The sequence below is a fragment of the Myotis brandtii genome, unplaced genomic scaffold, assembly GCF_000412655.1.
Source record: "Myotis brandtii unplaced genomic scaffold, ASM41265v1 scaffold647, whole genome shotgun sequence".
In the NCBI taxonomy this organism is placed as follows: domain Eukaryota; kingdom Metazoa; phylum Chordata; class Mammalia; order Chiroptera; family Vespertilionidae; genus Myotis; species Myotis brandtii.
The window spans coordinates 233364-244730 of NW_005370500.1; the positions used below are offsets into that span (position 1 = coordinate 233364).

General features: G+C 49.4%; 1 protein-coding gene across 1 annotated transcript in view; it reads left to right on the top strand.

Annotated features, from left to right (window-relative positions):
* CTCFL (CCCTC-binding factor (zinc finger protein)-like) overlaps positions 1-10693 on the top strand; it is an 18700-nt gene extending 8007 nt beyond the window's left edge. The window contains exons 8-10 of the mRNA XM_005880676.1: positions 3452-3631; positions 8888-8993; positions 10152-10693. Of these exons, the coding sequence (XP_005880738.1) occupies positions 3452-3631; positions 8888-8993; positions 10152-10309 (444 nt within the window). The 3' untranslated portion in view covers positions 10310-10693. The remainder of the gene's footprint in view (positions 1-3451; positions 3632-8887; positions 8994-10151) is intronic.
* Positions 10694-11367: the final 674 nt, after the last annotated feature.

An 11367-nucleotide genomic window follows, 5' to 3' on the forward strand; every position in this document is an offset into this window, starting at 1 on the left:
TCTCTCTCTCTCTCTCTCTCTCTCGCTCTCGCTCTCGCTCTTGCCCTCCTTCTCGCTCTCGCTCTCCTTCTCGCTCAATGTTTCTCTCTTTCCCTCTCCCTCTCCCTTTCCTTCTCTCTCTCCCTCTCTTTCTTCCTCTCCATTCCTCTCTAAAAATCAATAAAAACATATCCTTGGCTAAGGATTTTTAAAAATATTGTCCTTAAATAATGAATTAATGCCAATATGCCCTTCGCTGTGTGGCATTGGCCCTGGTTGTGCAGGAGCCGTGGAGGTGCCTTAGTACAAAGCAAAGCAGTGCCGTCACCATGTGCCCTTCACCTTCGTGCACGGGAAGCAGAAATAAAGGGCCGTGTTACTCACTAATGTCCTTGGGGAAGCAGCAGAGCTAGGAACTGTATTCCGTCTGCACCCTGACTGCTCGGGTGGCGGGCTGGGGGTCAGGTGGAAGCACCTCCCCCTCTGAGGCAGGACAGTGTCTGGGGGACAGTGTCTGGGGGACAGTGCCGCTGTATTCCGTCTGCATCCTGACTGCTCGGGTGGCGGGCTGGGGGTCGGGAGGAAGCACCTCCCCCTCTGAGGCAGGACAGCGTCTGGGGGACAGTGCCTGTGGGGACAGTGTCTGGGGGACAGTGCCTTTGGGGACAGTGCCTGTGGGGACAGTGTCTGGGGGGCAGTGCCTGTGGGGACAGTGCCTGTGGGGACAGTGTCTGGGGGACAGTGCCTGTGGGGCTGCTGGAGGTGCCAGCTCAACCGGCCACTTTTCCGGGACCTGTGAACGCAAGCGACAAACTCCGCTTATTCAGTTCCTGGGTATTTAACAATACCAATACCTTCTTCTGGAAGGTAAACGAAACAGGCACATCACTTCAGAGAAATATTGTGGCCAAGAATGCATCAGCTTTTAAGAGGGAATTAGAATTAGAATTTTGGGAAACTTATATCCAAAGATGGGAGTGACTTTAAGAAAGCAGTTTTGTATATGGTATAATGAAATGTGTTAGCATTCAGAAGCTCTTCGTAACTCAAACTGATTTTTTTCCAAACAACCAATCTATTATTTTACAAAATGAGGGCTGGGTGAAGAATCCATTCAAAGTATAAGACAGAGCAACGGATTTTCATGTAACAGAGTACAAAAGCTCATTGGGTGGTTCCAGATTCCACATTCTAGCCAGTTTTTAAGAAATACCACTTTTTGAGTTTGGGTGTAATATCAAAAAGAGAATGTCTACAATCATTTGAAAAGGCTATTAAAATTCTGTCCCTTTCCCAGCTACCTATCTGTGAGAATAGATTTCCTTCATCTACGAGTATCTCCACCACAACACACCTCAGCCGACTGAAGGCAGAAGCAGAGAGAGAACCAGGCTGTCTTCGTTTAAATTTGAATTTCAGATAAACAAGTACTTTTGTATATATGCATGTCCCAAATGGTAACTGGCAACCCTATCTGCTAAGCCAGACACTCATTTTCATTTTGAAAAAAATAATATGTGTTTATAGAAATAGGTTAACATGTAGTTGGTTTATTGTTCTTTTTAAAAGAATCTATAACTATTTTAATTTCTCAGTTTTGATTTCTAATAGAGTCAGTATTAATAATTTTTTGAGTATTAATAATGTTTAAGAGCAAAAGGGGTCCTAAGACCAAACGCGTGAGAACTGCGCTGGCCAGGGTGGCGCAGTTGGTTGGAGCATCGTCCTGTACACCGAAAGGGTTCGAGTCCCAGTCAGGGCACACACCCAGGTTACAGGTTCAATCCCTGTGCGGGGTGCATGCGGGAGACGACCTGTCCATGTTTTCCTCTCACATTGATGTTTCTCTCCCTCTCCCTTCCTCTCTTTCTAAAAAATCAATGAAAAGCCTATCCTTGAGTGAGGATTTTTTTAAAAGGCATGTGCCACTTGGATATTTTTCCTGGTTAGGAAAGGTGGAAGTCAGTACTTACTGTGTTTCAGAGTAGGAGCTATAAATGATAAATGCTTTAAGAAATAAATGAGGAAAGAAAAGAGGGAGTTTGTCTAGTAAACTTGGAGCATTGGAATATTCTAAGCTCAGGCTCAAACTTTTTTAAATGAACCAGGAGAATTTCCTGGAAGATGGACAAGACTTAGAGGGGAGGAGGGGCCCCAGGGGGGTCAAGCAGAGCGCAGACAGGGGACCTTGAGCTGGGACGCTGCTGGGTGCTCTGAGTGCTTTGATTCTGGAGACCCAGGCTCCAGGTGGGACGGTGAGCCCAGCGGGGAGCCCGGGAGATGGTCCTGGAGGTGAGAGGCAGGTGAAGGGGCGGAGGGTGTTCCGGAGAGAGAGACACGAAGAAAGACTGTCCGTTAGGTAATTAACAGGAGGGCGGAAGTGCTCATGTGTGTCTTCTGGATAATCATAGCATTTTAGCCCTAGCCGGTTCGACTCGGGGCATAGAGCGTCGGCCTGCGGGCCCAGGGTCCCAGGTTCGATGCTGGTCAAGCGCACGCATGTACCTTGGTTGCAGGCTCCTGGCTCCTGCCCAGCCCGGGCCCTGTTGTGCAGGAGGCAACCAGTTGACGTCACATCAATGTCTTGCCCTCTCTCCTCCGCCCTCCCTAAAAATCAATGGAAAAATATCCTCGAGTGAGGATTAACAAAAACTAACAAACAACAAATAATCATAGCATTTTAAATCAAATAAAATGTGTATTTTTGTTTGATTTTTATATTTTTTTGTCCTGATTCTCCCAAAATTCTTTTTTTAAAAATATATTTTTATTGATTTCGGAGAGGAGAGAGGGAGAGAGAGATAGAAACATCAATGATGAGAGAGAACTATTGATCGGCCGCCTCCTGCACACCCCCGACTGGGGATCGAGCCCGCCACCCAGGCATCTGCCCTTGACTGGAATCGAACCTGGGACCCTTCAGTCCACAGGCCAACACTCTATCCACTGAGCCACACCAGCTGGGCTCTCCCGAAATTCTTTACTCATATAAATCTTGGTTAAAATGTCTACTGTTTCTTTGCTGAGAACAGTCGTTTGCACCATGATGCTTCTAATTCGATGTGCAGGTTTGTTGTCATTCTATCAGGAAGTAGAAGGGAAATGGAAGCCTCTTTGCTTCCAGCCCCACACGGCCACTGAACTGGAACTCTATGTGTTTAATTTGCGAGTTCCGTCCGCCCTTCGGAAACGCAGCTCACTGCGAACAGTGCTGGAAGCGGGTCTGCAAATCCGTGGGCTCTGGAGGGAGCATGGTGGTCCTTTCCCTCCCGTGGGTGTGCTCTCCGACCCCGGGGCTGTGGGGCCCGCTGGAGCCTGGGCAGGCCGCTCACCGCTGTGTTGGGAATGTCTCCGCTGTGACTTTTCTTCGTCGTGCGCTCATCTTTGGGGGGGAAAGAAACACACGATAAATAATGTCTGACACAAAACATCCCTGTAAAGAGCTGACGGCTGTTTCCCCCCCTCCCTCCAGGGGCGCCGCATGGCGCTTCACACCCGGACCCACACTGGAGAGAAGCCCTTCGCCTGCCCATCCTGCAGCCAGCGCTTCGCAAAGAAGGAACTCCTGAGCGCCCACGTCAGGAAATGCCACGCCGCCGCCCCGCCGGCCGTGCACGAATGCCCCAAGTGCCAGAAAGGCTTCTCCCGCTGGGTAAGCTCCCCGGGCGCCGGGCGCAGTCCCTCTCCCTGAAAGGCCCCGCTTCCTCCCAGGCCCAGGGTCTCTCTCCGGGGCTCAACCCCAGTTATGAACCTGCCAGGTAGCGCCCGCTGTGCCTTGGGAAAGTGGCTGGTAGTCGCAGAACGCTTGACAATCTATCAAAGTGTGTCTCTCCTTCTGCCAGAAAGACAGTCCTGCAAACAAAGCCTTGCAAATACTTTTAGGGAGTTCCCAGGCGCACGACAATGCAGGAGCAATCCCTAGTTGTAGTGTGACACTTGGAAAGTGAATGCGATTTAGGCTTCTTCACAGGCAGAATGCAATTTTCAAAATGTTTCACAGATGGATATATATATATATATATATATGTGTGTGTGTGTGTGTGTGTGTGTGTGTGTGTGTATGTATGTATATATATATATATAATTGATTTCAGAGAGGAAGGGAGAAGAAAAGAGAGATAGAAACATTAGTGATGAGAGAGAACCATTGATTGGCTGCCTCCTGCAACCACAACCCGGGCATGTGCCTTTGACCAGAATCGAACCCAGGAGCCTTCAGTCCGCAGGCCGACGCTCTATCCACTAAGCAAACCAGCCAGGGCTCACAGATGGTCTTAATATAGTGCTGTTGGTACTGTGCTCAGCAAACCACTTACCCTCCACTTTATTCTTTTCGGGGTGTTGTGTTTGTTTTCTCTTTGCGGCCTAACAACTTGCCTCACGCTGCTTGGCTTATAGCACCGAGCATGTCTGACCTCCGGTCCTGTGGCCCACCCTTGGCTGGTGGCTCTGGCTGCTGGCCCCCATGAGACTGCTTCATGATGTTGGCGGGGCTGTACGCTCTGAAGGCTGGCCCCGGCTGGGGAGCCACTCTGTGGAGGTGGGCACAGGCCTGGGTTCCTGGGCACACGGACCTCTCCATTGGACTGCTCCAGTGTGCAAGGGGGAAGCCACTGAGCCTTTTGTCACCTGGTCTTAAAAGTGACAACATTACTTCTATTCATTAGAAATGAATCACTGAGCCCAGCCCATACTCAAAGGTGGGGCATGAGGTCCCTTTAGAAAGGAAGAGTGACAAAGAAAGTGTGGACACTTAACCCTCCCCCCCCACACACACACACACACACATACACACACACACAAATGATTAGCTAGCTAGGTCCTTAGATAATGGATGCTCCACGCTAACTTTACAAAAGTTTGAGTTATCTGAAGTTGACTATTTTTATGGGGGAAAACTTTTTTTTCTCTTGAAAGGTAGGGTAGCTGTGTGTTCTGGTAGGTAGCATAGTGGGATAATTCTGGAGTGTTACTGCCAGTAGTTCAAAATGTCAAATAAAAGCCACGGCAAAGCTCCAAAAAGGAGCATTCCTATGGAGTTAACATTGTGCAGAGCGCCCTCTGGTGAGAGAAACAGAAAGCGGAGAACAGAGTGAGTTGGCCTCATAGTGTCCCTCAAAGCGTGGAACCAGAAGCTTTCAAACTTTGTCTTTCATTCAAGAAGGAAGATATTTGGATTTACATCTGGAATGTATAAAAAACTCTTACAACTTAATAATAAAAAAAAACTCAAATAACCAATTAAAACCAGACACTTCTAAACAGACACTTCTCCAAAGAAGCTCATGAGACATGCTTGGCATCATTAGTTCCCAGGGAAATCCGAATCAACATCACAGTAAAGGTACCCCTAGAACCAGCTGTTGTGATCGCTACAACTAAAGAAGCCATAGTGGTCCTAGCCTATTTGCTCAGTGGATAGAGCATCGGCCTGAGGACCAAAGGGTCCCGGGTTTGATTCTGGCCAAGGGCATGTACCCATGTTGCAGGCTCCTCCCCGGCCTGGGCCCTGGTCAGGGTGCAGGCAGGAGGCAACCAATCGATGTGTTTCTCTCACATGAATGTTTCCCTTTGTCTTTCCCTCTTTCTCCCACTTTCCCTAAAAATCAATGGAAAAATATCCTCCGGCGCCAGGATTCACAAACTAACTAACAAAACACACCATGAAAGAGCTGGGAACTGGGGCTCTCAGACGCTGCTGCTGGGTTCAAAGTGGTGAAGCCCCTGGCTGGCCTGCTCAGTGATTAGATCGCTGGCCCAGGCACCAAAGGGTCATGGGTTTGATTCCTTGTTAAAGGCATGTTCCTGGATTGTATCCCACATGTATCTCTTTCACATTGATCTCTCTCCCCCCCCCCCCCCCCCCCCCGCCCTGTCTGTCTGTCTGTCTCTCTTCCCCTCCCTTCTACTCTCTCTAAAGATCAATGGAAAATATTCTCTAAGGAGCATTAACAAATAAATAAAAATAAAATAAGCCCAGCCATTGTGGCTCAAAGGTTGAATGTCCACCCATGAACCAGGAGGTCATGGTTCAATTCCCAGTCAGGGCACATGCCCGGGTTGCAGGCTCGATCCGCAGAAGGAGGCAGCCAATCAATGATTCTCTCTCATCACTGATGTTTCCCTCTCTCTCTCCCTCTCCCTTCCTCTCTCTGAAATCAATAAAAACATATTTTTTAAAAAAGCATTGCTAGTGGGAACACAAACTGGTATAGACACTTTGTAAGACACTTGGGCAGTTTCTTACGAAACTAAACATATTTTTTGCCATACGATTCAGCAGTCACACTCCTTGGTATTTACCCAAAGGAGCTGAAAGCTTATGTCCACAGGAAAACCTACTCGTGGATATGTATAGCAGTTTTATTCATGATAGCCAAAGCTTGGCAGCCACCAAGATGTCCTTCGGTAGGTGAATGGGCACTTAAACTGTGGTCCATCCGGACAATGGAATATCACCCAGCACTAAAAAGGGAGCTGCTGTCAGGCCATGGAGAGACATGGGGGAATCTTTTAAAAAGCGTTTTCTGCTGTTGCTTTTTTAAAAAATATGTTTTTATTGATTTCAGAGAGAGGAAAGGAGAGAGAGATAGAAATATCAATGAGAGAAAAACATTGATCGGCTGCCTCCTGTACACCCCCTACTGAGGATTGAGCCCACAACCTGGGAATCGAACTGTGACCTCCTGGTTCATAGATTGACGCTCAACTACTGAGCCATACCAGCCAGGCGACATGGGAGAATCTTAAGTGCACATTACTAAGTGAAAGAAGTCAATCTGAAAAGCTACATGCTATTTAATTCCAACTATATGACATTCTGGAAAAGGCAAAATTATGAAGACAGGAAAGACCACTGGTTTTCAAGAGTGGGAGAGGGAGGGATGAATGGGCGAAGCACAGAGGATTTTTAGTGCCGTGAAACTACTCCGTATGATACATGATGGGCACATGTCATTATATTACATCTGTCCAAACCCATAGAACATACAACACCAAGAGCGAATGTTAAGGTAAACTGTGGACTTTGAGTGATGATGATGTGTCAATGTAGGTTCATCAGTTATAACAAACTAGAGGCCCAGTGCACAAAATTCGTGCACTCATGATGGGGGGAAGGGTCCCTCAGTCCAGATTGCGCCCTCTCGCAGTCCGGGAGCCCTCGGGGGATGTCCGACTGACGGCTTAGGCTCACTCCCCACCCATCAGTCGGACAGTCTTAGCGCTGCCACGGCGGTAGGAGAGCCCGGCTTCTGGCTGAGCAGCACTCCCCCTGTGGGAGCGCACTGACCACCAGGGGCCAGCTCCTGCATTGAGCATCTGCCCTGCCCCCTGGTGGTCAGTGTGCGTCATAGTGACAGGTCATTCTGCCATTTGGTCTATTTGCATATTAGCCTTTTATTATATAGGATGTACCATCAGGTGGGGGATGTTGATAGTGGGGGAAGGTGTGCAGATGCAGGGCAGGGGGTATATGAAGACTCTCCATCTCCCTCACATCAATGGGTTGCCTTCCGCACCCACCCAGAATGGGGACCAGACCCACAACCCAGGAATGTGCCCTGACTGGGAGTCAAACCCGCCACCCTTCAGTGTACAGGACAATGGTCCAACCAGCTGAGCCACACCAGCCAGGGCAACAAGCTTCCGTGCTTCAACACACAATCGTCCCAGGGCGTCACAGGCAGGTCCCCTTCCTCCCGGGAGGACCCTGCTCTGCACTGGGGACGCTGGGTCCTCCCAGGAGCAGCTTCTCTCCGGCACAGGGTTTGTCACACGACCTCGCCCCCTGAGTCCTGAACAGCCTGGGTGTCCTGTCGGTTCCTCCACCTGCTTTTTAAAGGCTGGGCGTGTTTTCGTTTGACTTTTTTGTTCATTCAAAACTGACGTGAGACGTTCTTAACCACGAGCTTGACGAGGTTGTAGGGAGAGCGAGGTGTGCACATGTCTTTGCACTTTTCTGGGGAAGGGACCATCGCCCTTTATCCTCAAGGGCATCCTCGACCCGAGAGGCTCCGTGTGCCCATCACCACCGTGCAAACCAGGGGCTGGCGGGCTTTTCCATGAAGGGCCAGACAGTGACTATTTCAGCTCCTCAGACCAGACAGACCCTCTCCGCCCCGACTGCTCGCGTCTGAGGTTAAAGCACGAATGCAGCCGGAAGTGGACGTTCATAAATGAAGGGATGTGGCTTGTCCCAGGGCACGTGCTGTACAGGAGCCGTCGGCCGGCCAGGCTGCCCTCGGCCACAGTGCGCCAGCCCCTCTGCACAAACACCACACGGAGTTCCAATAACCCGTGACCTTCCCCCTCTGTCATATGCGAATCCTCCTTCCGCCACCCATAAGCCCAGGAAGCCCCATCCTGAAGTCAAAATGGAAATTTTATGTGATCAGCAAATTTAATGGCATGTCACCGGTATCTGCCATTAGCATATGGGCTTTTCAGATAGTGAAGGTTTTCTGCCTGGTGCCAAATCCTCCGCAGTGCTCCTACCTAAGAATATATCGCTGGGAGGCTCGCCCAGGACAGACCCCCACTGTAACCTGATTGCTGCTCGCAGTGTTCATAACTCAGAGCGGGGCAGGCGAGACGCTGGCAGGGCCGTGATAGCTCTGGTCTTTTATTGGTTTTCGTAAAACCGACCAATACATTGAATTTCTAGTTTAATATCAAGCCTCGCCTCGGAGAGTAGAAGCAATCTAGAAAAGTCCATTTTGACTCTGTTACAAAGAACTATCTAAAACACGCCAGCTTTTGGCTCGACCTACACACAACAGAAAGGGTCACCTTTACAAAGTCACCCTTTTGTGTAAGAGTGTGAGGCACACGCCACCGTGGCCACAGCGTGTTCGGACCGCGCACTGAGATGCCTTCCTCAGGCTCAGCGTGTCTGTGCTCCCCGCAGGCGAACATGCGGAGACACGCGGGGAAGTGTGCGGCTGCGGCCCCCGGAGCAGGAGGACGGACCCAGGCGAGGATGTGGGCGGTCCCGAAGGAGGAAGACGAATACGGTACCTCCTTTTAAACATATTGGGGTTGACTTTGACCATGATGTGCTCGCTGTACCTTTCCCTGGGTGCTGAGCTTTCTGCGGGGAGCACACCCGGGAACCCTGAGGCCCAGGCCCTGAAGGCACCCGGCCCAGGCCTGGCCCAGGAGCGGCTCCTGCCACTTGGGGGCAGGTCTTGAGCTCCATTTGGCCCCGTGTGGTCAGGGGGGAAGCAGCCTGGTCACTTACCCCCTCTCAGGGCTGCAGTGAGGTCGGAGTAGGGAGGAACTGGGGAGCCCTGGGCGGAGTCCACACACCCCACCACATGGGTTCCTGGGGGCACGTTGGTGAGGCTGGATGGCAACCGCACATGCCCACCGCCCTCCTGTCCCTGAAGCTCCCTCAGCAGAGCCGTGGGTTGCTGAGCGCTGTGTTCGCACCGGAGGTGCTGCAGTAACAACTACAAACTGGGGGCTTGGACCAGGGGGTGACAGACCCCCCATAGTCTGGAGCCAGACATCCTGAACGGAGGCGTGGCCAGGCCCTCTCCCTCCGGAGGCTCCAGGGTCGGGGCCCCCTGCCTCTTCCAGCTTCTGGTGGCCCCAGCGTTCCTTGGCTCTTGGCTGCATCACCCCAGTCTCTGTCTGTCTTTACCTTTTCTGTCTCTTATAAAGCCCTTGTCATGGCTGAGGGTCTGCCTGGAAAATTGAGATGATCTCATCACGAGGTCCCTAATTACCTCTCCAAAGACCCTTATTTCAAAAAGGTCACACTCAGGTCAGGTGTTAGGGTGTGGACACAACTTGGGGGGGGTGGGTACACTCGTTTATTGGAGGCGACAAACCAGGTGGAATCCAACAGCAAGCCCAACACCAGGCCACCTGGACCTGGGCTCTAAGTGGGAGGGACCTGAAAACATCTGTATAGATTTGTGACTTCACCTAAATGCGCGGGATTGTGTTTAAAGCCCCACAACGGAGAACAGCTGTAGAGCTGAGGTGGAGAAACCCTGACAGAGGCAGGGCTGAGAGCAGACTCATCGTCCTGTCCATCCACGGAAAGATTGCTTCCTAAAAAGAGTGCTGCTCGGCTAACAATCAAAATACATTCGCACTGACTTCTTGACCTTATTTTAAATGTGTCAACCCTGTGCCTTTCTCCCCCACCCCCACCCCCACAGAAGCCGCTGCCTGGGAGGCCGAGGAGGCCTCCATGGTGAGGGGAGACCAGTACCTAGGAGAGATGACTCCTGTCAACTTCGGGGAGACCACAGCCGGAAGAAAGGACCTGGATGGAGACCTGACCTGCGAGATGGTCCTCAGCATGCTGAACGAGTGAGGCGTTCGGGCCATTCTCACAGCGCGCCATCCTCACGCGGGTTAGGAACGCTTAGCGTCCTCTGTGAAACAATGAAGTTTGTGACACTGGGTAGTCATAGTTTTTTCCAAAGCTGGAGGCAGTGCCTAGAATTGTTTGCCTGTTTTTCACTGAATATTTACAAAATTAAAACAGAAAACATTGCAGGTGTTTTATAAGAGGCCCACATCTTGAATTGAGGGATAAAATCCCAAACCCATGAATTCATTCACTAGATTTTGGCCAAAGTGGCCCACAATGAATGAGCAATGATTTTTGGACAATACCTATTGCTGTCGTAGCACAGACTATTGAGTGCTTCGGCCAACAGTCAAAGCTGGAAAACTTTATGTTGAATTGTACATGCCCGTGATAGTTCTAATATTACAATTTTTAAACATAAAATATAAATTTTATATCCTTTATTGTACAAATGAATTTTCCATAAAATTTAAAGCCATCATAATACTTTTAATGAGTTTTAGATTCAACACAAAGAACCTTAATATTATACAAAAAAAAAACTGAGTGGAAAATGAGAAACTCTAAATTCGACTAGAAAATAATGCTTAACCTATTTCACCCCGGTGTCTGAGCAGAGCCTGCATTTAGATTTCTGTGTGCTTCCTGAATTGTGTCCTTTGGCTGGAAGAAAATCACCCTGGTTACTTCCCATTATTGCTCATCAGCATATCAGTTCATCACCCGTTTGTTCTGCTAAAACCACTTTATGTTTTCAAAATAATTGGAAGAGAAAAAACAAAACCCTGGTCGTGAAAATGTGTACTGGAGAAGAATTTGTACTTTTTTAGAGCCCCCTGTAAACAATGAGCCTTTGAAGACCTTCCCATCTTCGAACAGCATGTGAAATGCCCAGAATTAAAGTTAACTAGTTCCTATCTTCATAATGAGTCACATTTTTCTTCTGAGCTCAGCACTTGCTTTTGCTGTGAAATTTTCTCCCCAGAGTTTAAAATCAATGATGGGTCCTAAATTCAAATTCTTTTTTTTTCCAGTTTAATTGAGGTATAATTGACAAA